Genomic DNA, 16,809 nt, shown 5'->3' with positions numbered 1-16,809 from the left:
GCTCTGGAGAAGTCCCGAAGAGGAGCATGAGAGGAGGTAACAAGAGAGCTAGAGAGCAGGAGGTCCTGGGAGGAGCGGAGGGGACAATTTTGGCGATATCTGCAGATGAGGTTGGTGATGTAGTTAGGGGGCGATGTTGTGGATGGCCTTGTATATGGTGGTTAGTATTTTGAATTTTATATGGTGGGGGAGGGGAAGCCAGTGAAGGGATTGGTAGAGAGGAGCAGCAGTCACGGATCGGTTAGTGAGGTGTATTAGTCTAATAGCAGCATTCATAATAGAATGAAGGGGGTATAGCCTGCGTAAGGGTAGGCCATTAAGGAGAGAGTTGCAGTAGTCGAGGCGGGAAATAATCAAGGAGTGAATAAGTTGCTTTGTGGTGTCGTTAGTCAGGAAGGGTCGAATTCTGGAGATGTTAAGTCAGCAGGATTTAGCCAGTGATTGGATGTGGGGGCTGAAGGAGAGGTCAGAGTGAAGGATTACACCCAGCACCCTTAATAAATGAATAATCATTATAAATAAATGATAAATTAATTATCATTCCACTGTTGTCCCTGAGACTTTCACTTATTACTATTCGACGAATGAAACAAGTGAATCATTTTCCAACAACTCTTCTCTGCTTTGTTTTCAGATTTTTTTTGGAAATCATTCCTTATTTTCTGTAAGTACTGCAAAAGCCATCTTTACTAAAAAATATTAATTATTAAAAATATATTATTATATTATACATTATTAAAAATACAAATGACTGCTTCTAATGAATTCTTTATTTATGATTGGACTCCATAAGGTTCCCATCATCCAAAAGCTTGTTAAGCGTACATTTTCGTTTTAAAAGAAGGAATTTAAAAATGTTTAAAAGTACATGTTTTAAAGTGTAGCGATAAGAAACAAATACAATATAAAAATATAACAATATAACAAAATGTGTCCTCGTATATGCAGAAAGTCCTTTTCACGTACAGTGAAACAAATGTGATAAACAAGTACAATATAATAATATAACGTGATTTGTCCCAATATATCCAGGAGGTCCTTTTCACAGGGAGTGAAACAATTGTGATAACAAACAAATGCAATATAACAATGTAACAATGTAACACAATAACAACATGATAGGATTTGTCCCAATATATCCACAAGATCATTTTCAAATAGTCGTATCTTTTTATTAATCCATCTCAACCCTTGGCAAAGTCAGTGGTAAAGAAAACCATCATTGTGGAGCTGGGGGTCACTTAGATGGGGGGGGGTGGAGCTTTGTGAGCCACATCCAGAGTTGGAGAGCGCATGTGCCGCAGCTGGAGTTGGTGGGCGGACACGTCGCAGAAACTGATATGCTGGCATGATTGTTTTAAGCAATACCAATGCTCACATACAGGGGAGTAGCTATAGGAGTCTCAGGGGTCCCAATTGTGACCAGGCCCCATGCTCCAGGGGGCCCATGCAGCTCCCCTGTGCCAAAATCCATAGTACCCAAAACAGTGCCAGGGAGCATCGGAGGAGGTGGAGAGTGAGATATGACGGTGTGGTAGTGCGGGAGAGGAGCAGACAGTAGCCCCCCTGGACAGTGACAGCAGCCCCAAGACAGCAAGAAGGGGGCCCACTGCAGAACATGTGAAAGGGTTCTGCTACAGGACAATAATAAAGGGCCCTGTGACAGGAGTAAAGGGCCTCGCAAAGGGCCCCAGCCGGGGGTAAGGGGGCCCTTCCTGGTTTCTTGCACAGGGGCCCTGAAGGTTCTAGTTGTGCCTCTGCTCACATACAGTATATATATATATAATTTGATGTATGTTGATTGCCTCTAATAAATATTCCCTCCTTACAGGTGTGAGCACCATCTTAGTCTTTGGTACAGCAGCAATTTATAGTAAGTGATCATTTTATTTACACAAAATGATGACATGATTTCTCTAGCTTTAGAGTATCAGATGTGTCTTCAGGGCTCTTTCCGTGTGCAGCAAAACAGGTGGAAATGAGGAAAATCCATTGTTTTTCATCCATTCCAAACTGTCCATTCCCACCAATGCATCACAAATGATCCATTCCCACCAATGCATCACAAATGATCCATTCCCACCAATGCGTCGCTTTGCATTGTGTTGGGAAAAAAGTTTCCATGCTGCATTTTGGGTTTCAGACCTGCAGTTTGTCATTCAAGCCAATAAAGATTCAGTCTTTCAAAAATGCACTGCATGGTGATATATACGTCAATGATATGCACATTATAGCCGGACTCCAGACAGACACAGTTTAATGCAGTTAAGATTAGATTAGACACTTGCCACCAATGCCAGATCTTTCCAAACTTCTTAGGGCATCTCCTATGTTTATAGGTCAGTTCCTCTCCTCCTAAAGGGGTTGTAAACCTTCGAGGTTTTTCACCTCAATGCATTCTATGCATTGAGGTGAAAAACCTCCTGTAATGCTGCAGCCCCCCACGAGCCCCCTGTTTTAGGTACCCCCTCTATCTCATCCCGGGGACAAGCACGCCAGCAAAAGCCGGTGTCTCGGGTCCTGATTGGATGGATTGATAGCAGCGCAGCCATTAGCTTCTTCTGCTGTCAATCAAATCCAATGACCTGAGCGCCGGGGCGGGGCCGAGTCATACATTCGGCTTCTATGGACGCCGAATGAATGACTCGGGAGCGCGCCCGCAGGGTAACCTCCCCAGGAGAGCGCTTCTCCCAGGTGGTTATCTAATGCGGGGAGGAGCCGTGAGAGCCACCGAGGGACCCCAGAAAAGGATGTTCGGGGCCACTCTGTGCAAAACGAGCTGCACAGTGGAGGTTAGTATGACATGTTTGTTATTTATAAAGAAAAAAAAAAAAACATGAAGCTTTAGTGTTTAAATTAAGATTGTTTTGATCCATTGATCTATCATTGGTGGACAGTTTGATAACCATTTTTGCAAGATAAGTTTACGTGCCATATACATAGTTCTTAGCCACATCAGCAATCACCCCTAGCAATGCTATTTTTGGATCAGACTGTATCTGTGTAGAGCACAAGGAATTCAAAGTATCAAATATGGACTCCCAGTAGCAGCGCAATTTGGGGCATCGCCATAACATATGTACAAGTCTACCTGGTACCATTTGTGCATCTTGGGCAGTTGGGTGTAATTGCTTTACCAAACGAATACAGTTTTAAAGGAGTATAGTGAGCTCTATGGATAATAAATAGTTGAGTCAGACACTGTGCAGAGGATACCTTAAATACATTTTTCCAGGCTTGCCCCCATTCCTCTTCACTGTCTCTAGATCTCTACGCCTCCGTCCAAAACCACCCTCTTGTGAACTGATTTTAGTCATCATTTGAATAGAAGAATATATATTTCCCATTAGTCCCTGTTTAGCACATGTTGTAGTTACTGCCAGAGTTAAAATTGGTAAAGGATAATATTTAAATAAATAAGGTCTTTGCTTGGGATTGCAAATATTGAAAAAAAAAAATTATTTTATTTCATTTATTTATCCATCATTTTTCATCTATTCCAAAGTGTCCATTCCCACCAATGCATCACAAATTATCAATTCCCACCAATGCATCACAAATGATCCGTTCCCATTAATGCGTCGCTTTGCATTGTGTTAGAAAAAAAGCTTCCGTGCTGCATTTTGGGTGGCAGACCTGCAGTTTGTCATTCAAGCCAATAAAGATTCAGTCTTTCCAAAATGCACTGCATGGTGGCATACTGTAAGTCAATGATATGCACGTTATAGCCGAACTCCAGACAGACACAGTTTAATGCAGTTGTATATTCCTTTAAAACTAAATGCATTTTTATCTACATCCATGGTATTTACTGCATATATAGCTGTTACAAGTGCCTAAAACTGTCTTGATAATAACCCCCCTCTGTCATCCCTGCTCAGCAGCACTCAGTCTGGGGGAGGGAGGGGCCAGCATGAGGGTCCAATCAGGTGTGCTGCCTACACATGTGCAGACAGGAAGAAGTAGGGTTTAATGCTCTCCTGTGTGTTGCTCCTTCTTCCTTTTCCCATGATCATCAGGCTGAGGGAGGTAAAGTAACACCAATCTCTATTGGAGGGAGAGTCGTTGCTGTTCTGGCTGTGCCTTCTGGAAGGAGGCTACACAGAAGTACAGAATTAGCAATGATTGTTGCCTTGCAGTCATGCTGGTCCTCTAACCTCACTACTCTCTGAGCTGCTGACATGGCCAAAAGGAGTTACAATGAAGTCCTAATTTTTTTAGTGACTTGGGTAGTATTCTAAGCCATTAGATAAGCAGGACAGCCAGGCAAGGAGCATTTTCAGAAGGAGGTCATCAATGGCAGCCTCTATATCTCTGAGCCCAGGTATCCTATAATGTGTTTTTGTGTATCTATCAACAGAATACTGTCCGTATATATTTAATTATTTTCTTATATTGCAGTGCAAGAACGTTCTGTGGAGGAGGTGCCTAAAATCCAAGCTCAAAGATCAGAAGGTCCCACATATAAATCTGCTGGTAAAGGTAGGAAAAATCAGCCAACTTGTATACTTGTGAGAAGGCTGATCAAATGAACCCTTTCCCTTTCCTTTCCCTTGTTTCTTTTTTCTGTCCCTTTTCATTTCCATTTCCCTTTCCTTTTCCTTTGTTTCTTTTTCCTTTCCCTGCCCTTTTCCCTTCGGTTTGGCCACCCCCCCGAATTATCAAACACCAGCCGCCTGTCAGAAACCATGAAATCAGACCCAGACAGATGTACAGTTAAATCACAATTGTTTAATAATAAAAGTAAATAGAACAAAAATAGTGAAAACATAGCCAGAGTTCAGGAACCGGAACGGATAGTCAGACAAGCCAAACGTCAGGGAGCCAAAGATGAGCGTAGTAAAACAGCAAGCAGGATCTGGAGCCAGAAGGGATGTCAGCCAAGCAAGTCTTTTAACAGGAGTGCAGGAGAGTGTCTCTGTGATGTTGACCAAGGCGAAGGCAAAGATCCTCTGGGCTGAATGGCTTAAGTAGGCAGGACTGACGAGCAGGATATCATCAACAGCTGAGTAACTGTGGAGAAATAGGAGCTGGCAATTAGCCGACAGCTGAGTAGCCAGCCCAGAGAAGGAAGGGCTGAACCCAGCCCTGACACCGCCACTGACTGGAACCAATTGTTTCCAGAAGTCACCTGATTAGTACAGTAGAGTCAACCTGTGTGTAATTTAATCTCAGTATAAATGCAGCTGTTCTGTGAACCCCCCAGAGGTTTGTTAGAAAGCCTTAGCGAACAAACAGCATCATGAAGGCCGAGGGAGTTGTGGAGAAGTATAAAGCAGGGCTAGGTTATAACAAAATCTCCTAAGCTTTGAACATCACACGGAGCTCTGTTCAATCCATCATCCGAAAATGAAGAGTATGGCACAACTGCAAACCTACCAAGACATGGCCGTCCACCTAAACTGACCGGCCAGGTAAGGAGAGCATTCATCAGAGAAGAGCCAAGAGGTCCATGGTAACTCTGGAGGAGCTGCAGAGATCCACAGCTCAGGTAGGAGAATCTGTCCACAGGACAACTATTAGTCGTGTTCTCCACAAATCTGATCTTTATGGAAGAGTGGCAAGAAGAAAGACATTGTTGAGAGAAAGCAGTAAGAAGTCTCGTTCGCAGTTAGTGAAAAGCCATTTGGGGGACACAGCAAACATGTGGAAGAAGGTGCTCTGGTCAGAGGAGACCAAAATTGAACTTTTTGGCCTAAAAGCAAAACGCTATGTGTGGCAGAAAACTAACACTGCACATCACCCTGAACACACCATCCCCACTGTGAAACATGGTGGTGGGAGCATCATGTGGTGGGGATGCTTTTCTTCAGCAGGGACAGGGAAGCTGGTCAGAGTTGATGGGAAGATGGATGGAGCCAAGTACAGGACAATCTTAGAAGAAAACCTGTTAGAGTCTGCAAAAGACTTGAGACTGGGGCGGAGGTTCACCTTCCAGCTGGACAACGACCCGAAACATACAGCCAGAGCTACAATGGAATGGTTTAGATCAAAGCATATTCATGTGTTAGAATGGCCCAGTCAAAGTTCAGACCTAAATCACATTGAGAATCTGTGGCAAGACTTGAAAATTGCTGTTCACAGACGCTCTCCATCCAATCTGACAGAGCTTGAGTTATTTTGCAAAGAAGAATGTGCAAAAATGTCCCTCTCTAGATGTGCAAAGCTGGTAGAGACATCTCCAAAAAGACTTGCAGCTGTAATTGCAGAGAAAGGGGGTTCTACAAAGTATTGACTCGGGGGGGGGGGGGCGCCATACAAATGTCCCCCACACTTTTCACATATTTATTTGTAAAAGATTTGGAAAACCATTTATCATTTTCCTTCCACTTCACAATTATGTGCCACTTTGTGTTGGTCGATCACATAAAATCCCAATAAAATACGTTTACGTTTTTGGTTGTAACATGACAAAATGTGGAAAATTTCAAGGGGTATGAATACTTTGTCAAGGCCCTGTACATACTCCAAGAGTGACTTTTTCCAGGAGGTCACTGACCAGACATCTTAGACTTGTTACCCTTTTGTTTTTTTCAGAGATGTGCACTGCAACTTGTAAAGTAGATGATCCCCCCATTGTTCTGAAACGGAATGAAAACGCAAAAGTTCTGAAGACAGACGTACGCTGTCCAAACACAGAGGAGTATTTGAAGATTAAAACCTGTTTCCAAAATGAATTCTTATTAATAGTGTCATTTAAAAAAGGAGAAGACGGACCTCTCTACATAGAACATGGCACTGGAAGGGATCAGTCCACTTATGTAGATATGAAAAATGAAGGTAAGCAATGAGGCTTTCTATTACCATTATCAATGCATGGTGTTGATGATGCTGGTCAAAGATTGCAAACGAATGACTAGAGGAAAAAGTGAATTTACTTCTTTATAATTGCTTTATTGGTGGGTGTTTTTTTTTTTCTTGATATACAGACAGATAGATTATCTATAGGTTTGGTTTGTAAAAAGTTTGGTAAATCTTGCATGAAGTTTGAAGTTCACAAACATTCAGTAGAGCATGGAATTCTGGCTCCCCTAGACCTGCTTCACCTCTGACCCTCTGCCATGCAGCAAGAGCCAAAATATAGAGTGCTGATGTTATTGGGGGACTGTGTGATTAGGGGGCTCTGTGATGGGGGTACACTGATGTGATGAGAACACTTAGTGATGGGCGGAATCTGATGTGATGGGGGGGGGGAGCCTCTGGTGCGATGGGGAGGACCTCTGATGTGATGGGATGACTTATGTCATGGAAGAACCTTCTGCTGTGATGACAGGACCTCTGATGTGATGGGGGACCTCTGACATGATGGGCAGACCTCTGCTTTGACAAGTACACCTCTGATGTGATAGGAGGACCTCGGCTATGATGGGGGACCTTTGATGTAATGGGGGGCCTTGGTTTTGATGATGGGACTTCTGATATAATGGGAGACTTTGGCTATGGCGAAGGGACAGCTGATGTGATGGGGGGACCTCAGCTTTGGCGAGGGGACCTCTGACATGATGGGGGGAGCTTGGTTATGACGAGGGGACCTCTGATGTGATGGGAGGAGCTTGGCTTTGACTAGGGGACCTCTTATGTGTTGGGGGGGACCTCTGACATGATGAGGGGACCTCTGCTGTGATGGGGGGTCTTCTGATGTGATGGGAGGACCTCTGACATGAAGAGGGGACTTCTGACATGATGAGAGGACCTTCTGCTGTAATTAGGGGACCTTTGATGTGATGAGAGGACCTTCTGATGTAATGACAGGACCTCTGATGTGACGGGGGCTTCTGACGTGATTGGGAGATCTCGGCTATGATGAGGGGGCCTCTGATATGATGGGACCTCTGACATGATCGGAGGACCTCTGACGTGATAGGATGACCTCTGATGTGAATAGGGGTTTCTGATGTGATGGGGGGACCTCTGGTGTGAAGAGGGATTTCCGATATGAAGGGGGACCTCTGAAGTGAAGTTTATTTCACCAAGGAAGTTACATGCATTCTCCCAGGCTCAGAATTCCCATTTTTTTAAAACCAGAGTGCTTTGGGATTTTGCATATTTCTAAAGGGTGCCACAACTGAAGATAGTTGAGAAACGCTGATTTAACTCATGTTTGTTTTTTCAGCGTGCTACTCATCCGTGGAGGACCAGGCTGAAACCCCAACACCAAAACCAGATGAGACAGAACATGAAGCCAAGAAAGGTACAGTCATTCCTCACAGCCTAAGAGACATATTGATGAAAAGGCAACTTTATCATGCCTTATGTGCATTTGGTGTGTACAACGGTGTACGGTGTTACCGGTACCTACCAGGGTCAGGGATGCATGGTCCACCGACAGCTTAGTGACTAGAATCACCATCCATTCTGCTGATGGCCAAGTCTTCTGGGTTGCCGTTTTGGCCTGAATTATCCCTGGGCCTTCTACAACTATTCCCAAAGTGGGACCGTTGCTAGGAGGAAAGCTTCTACACCAAGACAGCTAGAAGGTTCTCTGAACCTGAGTCCAATGCTAAAGAGGTACTCTAACCAAAACCCATCCAATGTATTTAAGACCTCTGCATCAAAGTAACTTTTTAATCTCATCTGCACCATCTATCTAAATATGTCATTGGATACAATTTGTCTTATTATAGGGTGCCCACCATCCGTGAAGGATTGCTTGGAAACCAAGAGACAGAATGTGATTGATGTTTCCAGTTTTTCAACAAAATTTACCGGTAAGGGTTCCTCACAATTTGAAATTTGAAATCCCTCTTGGCTCAGTGGCAGTTTATCATTTTCTCCTCTGGATTATAAGAAAGTTATACTCCACAGACATTGGGCTTTTCTTTGTTCTTTTGACTCTGTTAGCTGCCTGACACCCCCCCCCTTTAGCTCTCAGTGCCTGAAACATGTTAGGATAACAAGAGTATGCAATAAAAACAAATTCTAATCCACAGGCCTCTCATAGTTAAATACTTACCGAAATTTCAGTTCTGATCCCTGGGAAACCCTTCCCACAGTTCACCTCTGGCACACTCATTGACAGCGTGGTTTTGCCCAGAGCCTACCCACAGTCCACCTCAAGCATTCCCACTGAAAGGTGGTCCCACCTAGACCCCCAGCACTTCCTAGAATGGCCAAACCCTGTCATAATTATGCAGGGACTGCCCATTCATGACCCCCCCCCCCCCATCACCATACTGAATGCCTTTGAGTTATTGCTCATGCACAGTAACTTAAAGCAATGTTAAACCCCAAACCCCAAAATACCATATAATGCAGCTTACCAGTTATTAGATGTGATGGCTGCATTCATTTTCTTTTTTTAAGGCTTTTTTTTTCACCTGGTGATCAGGCTGGTAACACACCTCCTGTATTAGGGCGTCCCCACTCTGGATGAAGAAGCACAGGGGGGGGCACCTTTGGATAGCAGCATTGTCAGTCTAGGGGAGGGGAGTGTTAGATTGCACTGTACTGCAGGGGGCTTTATTGTTCATGGGGGGTGGGGGGTCTTATTTTGCTGGGAGGGATCTACTGTTAAAGAAAGGTGTCTATTGTTGTTGACTGCTGGGGGTGGTCTTTTGCTGCTGAAGGGGTACTTAGTTGCAGGGGATCTATTGTGGTGTGGTGATCAATTGCTACTGGGAGGGTCTATTGTTGCTGGGGAAAATCTGTTGTTTCTTGGGGGGGGGGTAGTAATCTATTGTTGCTGGCTGCAGGGGATTTATTTTACAGCTTTTTTGTTATAATTAACAGATTCCATATAAATTACTTCGCACCACAAAGTTATGCTTGTTTTTTGTATTCTTTAAAAGGGGTGGTGCTGATAGGTGGGTAGGAGGTGGAACCAAGGAACACTGCTTGGAGGTAGGTAGGGGGCGGAGACAAGGGGACTCAGAATTAGGAAGTATCTGCACCTATTTATTGAGGGGGGGGAAAAAACCTTGGTTAAAGCAGTATTTTTTTTTTCTTTTTGGGATAAAGGTTTTACAGAAATAAATAAATAATATATAAAATAAATAAATAAAAGCTAAACACTGCCAGTGGTAAATGGTTTGTCTCATCCATGTAACTAATACATCTGCAGGACAGCTTGTTCTTTTGAAAAACAGCAGATTTACTGGCCAGATCACCAAGTAAAAAAATAAGGGAAAGAAAGCCTAAAAAAATGAAACGAATGCAGCCGTCACATCTAAGAATTGGTAAGTTGCAATATGATAAAATGTTGACTTTTGTGTTTATTACCACTTTAAATAGGAGTTACGTGGCCCAGAATACAGCATCATTAGGATTGAGGTCCAAGATGCGGGACTGCCCCTCCAAATCCAGGCCAGTTGGCATCTATGTAGTTACTTAGCCATAACACTGATTCAATGGCTTCGGTCACCTAAGGCTTCCCTCAGAATCCACTCACCACATTCTTGTTCCATAATAAATGGTATTGAAGACAGAGAATCAGCATGACAGCCAAAAAAAATATCATATTCAAAGCAAGTCATAAAGGGCCGCTCACTTATTTCTTCCATTACAGGTTCCCTATAGGGTATGGGCTCATGATGCACACATATTTGTAGGTGTATGGTCATACAGCATAAAATAGGCTTGTATTTGCAGCGCCCGGAGCCCCAGCTACTGCAGAAAATATGCTTGTGTGTGTATATATATATATATGTATACACCATAATCGGGCAGACCTTCCCACCCCCCTGGTTCTAATAGCCCAGTTAAAGAGACGGTAGGGCTGGTTAAAGCCCAAATCCAAATACAGTTTTGTCCACCCTCTTTCCTGTAGTGTAGAGAAATCTCCCCAAACCGACAATGTTAACAACTTTGGTCTAACCCTCCTAAAGTCTATTGAAATTTTTAAGTTTTGCCTGGAGTAGGTATTTAAAGATTTACCTGCATCGCCCTCTGCTGGTGAAATGTGATATTGCAGAGTTACTAATGAAGATTTTTCTTGTAATTCTAGGTGTTGGAGGAATGAAATATTTCTGCGGTATAGGTGCACTTATTGTCATTGTTTTTCTGCTGCCGGCTTTATTTTTTGTGGTCAAGTATTTAAGGTGAGTCAAATGCTATCACAGTGGATAATAATAATACTCTACCAAATTACATTCAAGTATAGTGCAGACCCGAAGCTGGTCCCACGGTTTTGTCCCAGGTTTTATTCCCTGTTGGGTGCACAGCAGCCGGGAATACAGCATTTTCTCTGTCTCTCCACTCAACAACCGGGCGGCAGAGGTCTCTTTTTTTGGGGGGGGTGGTTTATTGGTTGAAGAACTGGGATGGGGAAAAGGGTGAGCCTTGGGACTAATGCAACCTTAACTGAGGAAACTCTCTAGTAAAACTAATGTCTTCAAAGAAGGTCTCTAATATAAGAGGATGTGGACATACATCTACAGGGGGATCCCACACAGGAAACAGCCTTGAGCCAGCAAACTCTGGAAGAGTCTCTTACAAAAAAAAGGGTCAAAACAGCAACAGTCTACCCAGGATCTCTCTCAGGCCTTTACTCACTGTGTCCCTGTATACATGAATGACTCCTTCCAGGATCAACTAGACCCTGTACCATGAGCCTCCCGGCCAGATCCTCAGTAGGCTTCACTCCAATCTGTTCTTCCAGCTTTAGCAGCTGGCCCCCCCAGCTATCTCTAAACTGGGGCTGTATTGAACCACTTGCAGGCCCGTTATGGATGGCCCAGGAGGGTGGAAAGACCCTCCAGGCTGGTTCTCTCTTCACCAGGCAAAGGACCCTGCTGTTCTAGGTCCTCAGCCATTTATACACCCCTCAGCCCCCTGCTGGTTACTCTCCTGAGCACGGGATTGGCTGCGGCAGCATAAACATTCACGCTGCCCATTTGGTTACTTCACACCTAAACTCCAAAACAATCACAGAGGTCTTGAATGCAGAGAGGAGCAACCAAACTGGCAGCCTTGTATAAACCCAAAACAGCCAAAAAAATAATCAACCTGCCCCACTTGCTTCAAAGGAGCCAAAAATGAAATGTACATTACTTAGTAACAACCTAACTAGGAGGGTGTTGGACAAGTACAAAACATAAGTCCAAAATGCTCTTTATACAGCCGTCTTGAGACTATACCGCTTCTTTGCCTATTTTTTGTATCTAATGCCCTGTACACACGGGCAGGGGTGGACTGACCATTGAGCCACTCGGGCACTGCCCGAGGGCCCTGGGCCACTAGGGGGCCCCATCAGGGTTGCCTGCCTCAGTAAAACCAGGGACAGTATGTATAAATCTGTGTTTTTTTTACATCTGTCTGTGTATACTGTGTGTACATGTATGTGTATACTGTGTGATTGTATACTGTGTGTGTGTATACTGTGTGGCCCCATAATCTCCTATTGCCCTGGGGCCCCATGAGTTATGAGTCCGCCCCTGCACACGGGCGGACTTTTCGGCAACAAAGGTCCGACAGTCTTTCCGACGGACTTTCGACAGACTTCCAACGGACTTTCGAATGAACGGACTTGCCTACACACGATCACACCAAAGTTTGACGGATTCGGGAAGGAAGTTCATAGCCAGTAGCCAATAGCTGCCCTAGCGTCGGTTTTCGTCCGTCAGACTAGCATACAGACGAGCGGATTTTTCGATAGGAACTGGGTCCGGCTGAGTTCCGACGTAAAGATTTGAAACATGTTCCAAATCTAAAGTCCTTCAGATTTTCGACAAACAGTCCGCTGAAGGTCCGATGAAGCCCACACACGGTCGGATTGTTCGCCGGATTCGGTCCGTCGGACCAGTCGCAAAGTCCGCTCATGTGTACACGGCATAAGAGTATCCAGATCCAGCACAGTTGTATATTTGCTTCCCCCCGGGATTGTGCCGGGCACTCTGGAGAGGATGCTGTTTTATCCAGAATGCTAATTTCTATCCAGGATCAATGGAGATAAACAGCTATGATGTAGGACAGAGAAATATGACTGAAAAGCATTGAAGGAAGCTATAGAGGAAAAAGCAATGAACTTACCCTGTTTCCCTGAAAATAAGACCTAGCGTGATTGTCGGTGATGGCTGCAATATAAGCCCTACCCCCCAAATAAGCCCTAGTTAATGTCCTTGTAGGTCTTATTTTCAGAGTAGGGCTTATTTTCGGGGAAACAGGGTAGGGCTTATTTGGGGGGTAGGGCTTATATTGCAGTCATCACCGACAATCACGTTAGGTCTTATTTTCGGGGAAACAGGGTAGTAAAGCATTCATCAGATCTTGTATGATATTAGAATACAATGCTATGAAAATGCAAAATTTTGAGTAAACATTATATAGCCAAATGATGGAGTTCAGTTGTTTCCAGTGAAGGGTACCGTTAATACTACATCAAATAAATACATTGTAGACAATTGTGCTCTTCCAACCTTGTGGTGACAGTTTGGTGAAGACCCTTTCCTGTTCCACCATGACTGTGCCCCTGTGTACAAAGCCAGTTCCATAAAGACATGGTTTAACCAGTTTTGGTGTGGAGGAACTTGAATGCCCTACACAGAGCTCTGACCTCAACCCAACTGAACGTCTTTGTGATGAGTTGGAACATAGATTTTGGGGCAAGTTTTCCCAATAGAGTGAAGGATGGAATAGCCATAAATGATGGAGAAGGGGCAACTCTATATTAATGTCCACCATCCTATTCCCAATAGGTTGTTGCACATCTCATTGAATGGGATGTCCAACAAGATCCTATAGATGTGTTGGTCAAGTTTCCACAAATGTTTGGCCATCATCGGTATAATATAATGTTACATAACAGTTATTAAGCTATGAGCTAGGATTTGATGTTAGGGTCACCAGTAGGGTCAACCCTTCTAAACCCCTCTGGGATGAATTGGAACGCCGATGGTGAGTCTGGTCTTTTAATCCAATATCAAGACCTAACCTCACAAATGGGCACAAATTCCCTACAGAATCTTGTAGTAAGTCTTCCCAGAAGAATGGAGGATGTTATAGCCACAAAAGGCGACCAACCCCATATGCCATGGTTTTGGAATGGGACATCCAGTGAGCTCATATAGGTGTGATGGTCAGGTGTCCACCAACTTTTGCCTATTGAGTACAAATTGGAGTAAATACAAAGTTAGGAGAGGAGGAAAGAGGAACTGTATTGGGGCTTTTTTGGTGGGGGAGAGGGGGATGCTAAACCCACTAATCAAATTTCTGTATTCACCAAATCCATGGAAGAACTCGAAAGGTGTTATGGTACACAAAAATATCATTTCTGCTCTTTGTCAAAATAGCATCTGCTCACACAACAATACAATAAATGTCAAGATTTAAGGAATAAGTCCATCTTTTGCGAAAAAATAAAAAATAAAAACAAATAATAATAATAATAAATGCACCCACATTTGCATAAAAAATGTGAGGTTTGGGGTGGGACGGTGGCCGGCTTGGCACCTTGTCACATTTTATCCCCCAATATTGGTGTAACATAGTATAAAAGGTGGACTTAGCCTTTAACTGCAGTTTATTACGAGTGCCAACATCCGGGCTTGCATTTGATGTTGGATAAGCAGTAAAACTGGAATTTACATTTTTGTTTCATATTCCAGACGTGTCAGACGGGCCATAGACAATACTGAGAATGGAAACGTTGGTGGCCAAGTCTAGCAAGTTCATTTGTTAAAGTCTTCTGATCAAATGTCATTATGTCATCCTGTATTCAATTTATATTTTATTTCTTCTGGTATTATTGCTGGCATATACAGTATATGTGTATATGCATCCGTGTTCTAGGGTACAACATATTTCTTTAGGTGAACTAAGATATGAGAATTGCTTTAATAAATTGATACAATAAGTGGCAAAGCATTTGGTGTTTGCTAGTATGGGAGTATAGTGATTATACTCACTAGCAAAACAAACGCCATAGCAATTCTTGGCAGCAATGGACCCGTAGACTGGAGAAGTTGTCCTTCCCAATATAAACCAGATCAACCAACCATCCCACATATATGGCACCTTCATATAAACCAGGCCATTGAATGGCTTCAGAGAACTTGTACTCTCAGCTTGGTGTACATGTTTATGGAGACATCTACAGTCTGCTTTGCCTGAGGTCTATCAGAACATACCTACAGACAGTATAGTCAGTGTAGAACAACTTAGAAAACAGTATTTTGGTAAAAAAAATCAAAAATTGAAGACCTAGCACTTAAATTTGATACATCATATGAAACAAAAAATTGGAACTGCTACACAGCATTTCAATTTGAAGAACAAATTTGGGCAAATATAGTCCCTGTAAGTATTTCTTCAGAAAGTATTAATGTTATAAGGGCAATTGTCCAAAAGAGGTGAGGAAATTGACTGAGCAAGTGAGGCTTGTAGTGGCTTGTAGTGGCTGTTGAACAGAAGGGAAGCGAGAAATATAGGAAGGAGGAAGCTCAGTATGACATCATGACATCAACAGTGTTAAGGATGCCTGCTAATTGTCTATTGAGATGGCAGGAAGCGGGGCAGTGACACGGCATGAGATCCGTTAAGGTGTTGTCACGCTTCAAGATCTTCATGAAAAGGGAATATTGTGATTGGTAGCCATTGGTTAGTCTAGGGAGCCTTATACATAAAGATTGGACTGCCACGTGAAAGTCCTGTTAATTGATTGCAGCATAAACATGTACGTTTGCACTGGTTGAATGTCCACATTTAAGTTCTGTGTTGGCCTCATTTCAGAAGAACAATAGCAGAACATACCAGGACGATGACCATCTCAAGTCATTGGGTAAGCCAGGTGGCTTGTGGAAAACCACCAGGAATGGAGGGGACATAGGGAAAAATTATAGCCTTTTGTCTTTTTTATGAATTGGAGACCAGCACGTTTTTTGGGGTAAAAGAACCCCTTTCTTCAGGGTTTGGATTTGCTTGAGAGCCGTTGACTCAGCAGTGTAAATTACAGATGCTTCTATAGCAAACTTTTAGTGTGGACTTCAGTTTCTTCATCCAATGAAATGTTAAGGCAGCATAAGCCACCAAAGAGGTTTGTGGCCTATGAAGTGAAAATAGCATGTGGCCTATGCTAGGGGAGAGTGAATGGCACTGCAGTATACTGTAGATGGCACTTTATATAAATTATTATTATTAATTATTTGATTAGAGTGTATGACAAGCCAAAAACTTGTTTTCTAGTTTTGGATAGAGTGAGGGAGGAAAAGAACTCCTGTGGGGTTGTTACTAATATCCATGGGATCCATAATAGAGATTTACTCTAATTTCCTGTCCTGATGATAACGGTTTCTCCAGAATATCTCCCAACAGGTAAACGGGGAGGAAAAATACCAGGTATTGATGGTCAGAGGGAGGAGAAAACAGGGGACAAGGGGACACTGGTACTCTGTGGAGGATGGGCGGCGGCACTGGTACTCTGTGGGGAGGGGGGGGGGCACTGGTTCTCTGCAGAGGAAGAGGAGGACACTGGTGCCTTATGGGGGAAATGGGGGAAAGGTGCTCAATGAGGGCTAAGGGGGGGGGACTAGTGATCTTTGGAAGGAAAGGGGCACAGGTACCCTGTGTGGGAAAAGTTAGGCACTAATACACTGTGAGAGGAGAGGGGGAGCAGTGGTACTTTGTGGGTAGATAGGGGGGTACACTAATGCTCTGTGGAGCGAAAGGGGGTATTTGCACTCTGTGGGGGGGGGGGGCACTGGTACGCTGTTGGGGGGGAGGGATTGTACCAGTACTCTGTGGAGGGACAGGTGGACACGGGTGCTCTATGGAGGCAGAGGGGGGCAATGGAGCTCTGCAGAGGGAGAGGGGGTCTCTGCAGAGCTCCAGTGCCACCCTTTTGCTCCACAGAGTACCAGAGACCCCCCTCTCCCTCTG

General features: G+C 43.8%; 1 protein-coding gene across 1 annotated transcript; it reads left to right on the top strand.

The window, feature by feature from the left end:
* The first annotated feature begins 627 nt into the window (after positions 1 to 627).
* LOC141110360 (uncharacterized) lies at positions 628 to 16,121 on the top strand. Its single transcript, XM_073601665.1, has 8 exons — positions 628 to 664; positions 1,832 to 1,873; positions 4,402 to 4,482; positions 6,538 to 6,780; positions 8,114 to 8,191; positions 8,625 to 8,708; positions 10,943 to 11,036; positions 14,541 to 16,121. Coding segments are annotated over exons 2-8 (639 nt in total). The 5' UTR covers positions 628 to 664; positions 1,832 to 1,872; the 3' UTR covers positions 14,599 to 16,121.
* The last annotated feature ends 688 nt before the right edge of the window (positions 16,122 to 16,809 follow it).

Source organism: Aquarana catesbeiana, linkage group LG10 (assembly GCF_042186555.1).
Source record: "Aquarana catesbeiana isolate 2022-GZ linkage group LG10, ASM4218655v1, whole genome shotgun sequence".
Classification (NCBI taxonomy): Eukaryota; Metazoa; Chordata; class Amphibia; order Anura; family Ranidae; genus Aquarana; species Aquarana catesbeiana.
This window is presented reverse-complemented; position numbering and strand designations above follow the sequence as displayed.

What these genes read in the sequence shown, in the direction of transcription:
- LOC141110360 (XM_073601665.1), top strand. An exon ending in TGTAGATATGAAAAATGAAG is followed by an intron (nt 6,781 to 8,113) that starts GTAAGCAATGAG and finishes TTGTTTTTTCAG; the next exon opens with CGTGCTACTCATCCGTGGAG. An exon ending in TTTGTGGTCAAGTATTTAAG is followed by an intron (nt 11,037 to 14,540) that starts GTGAGTCAAATG and finishes TTCATATTCCAG; the next exon opens with ACGTGTCAGACGGGCCATAG.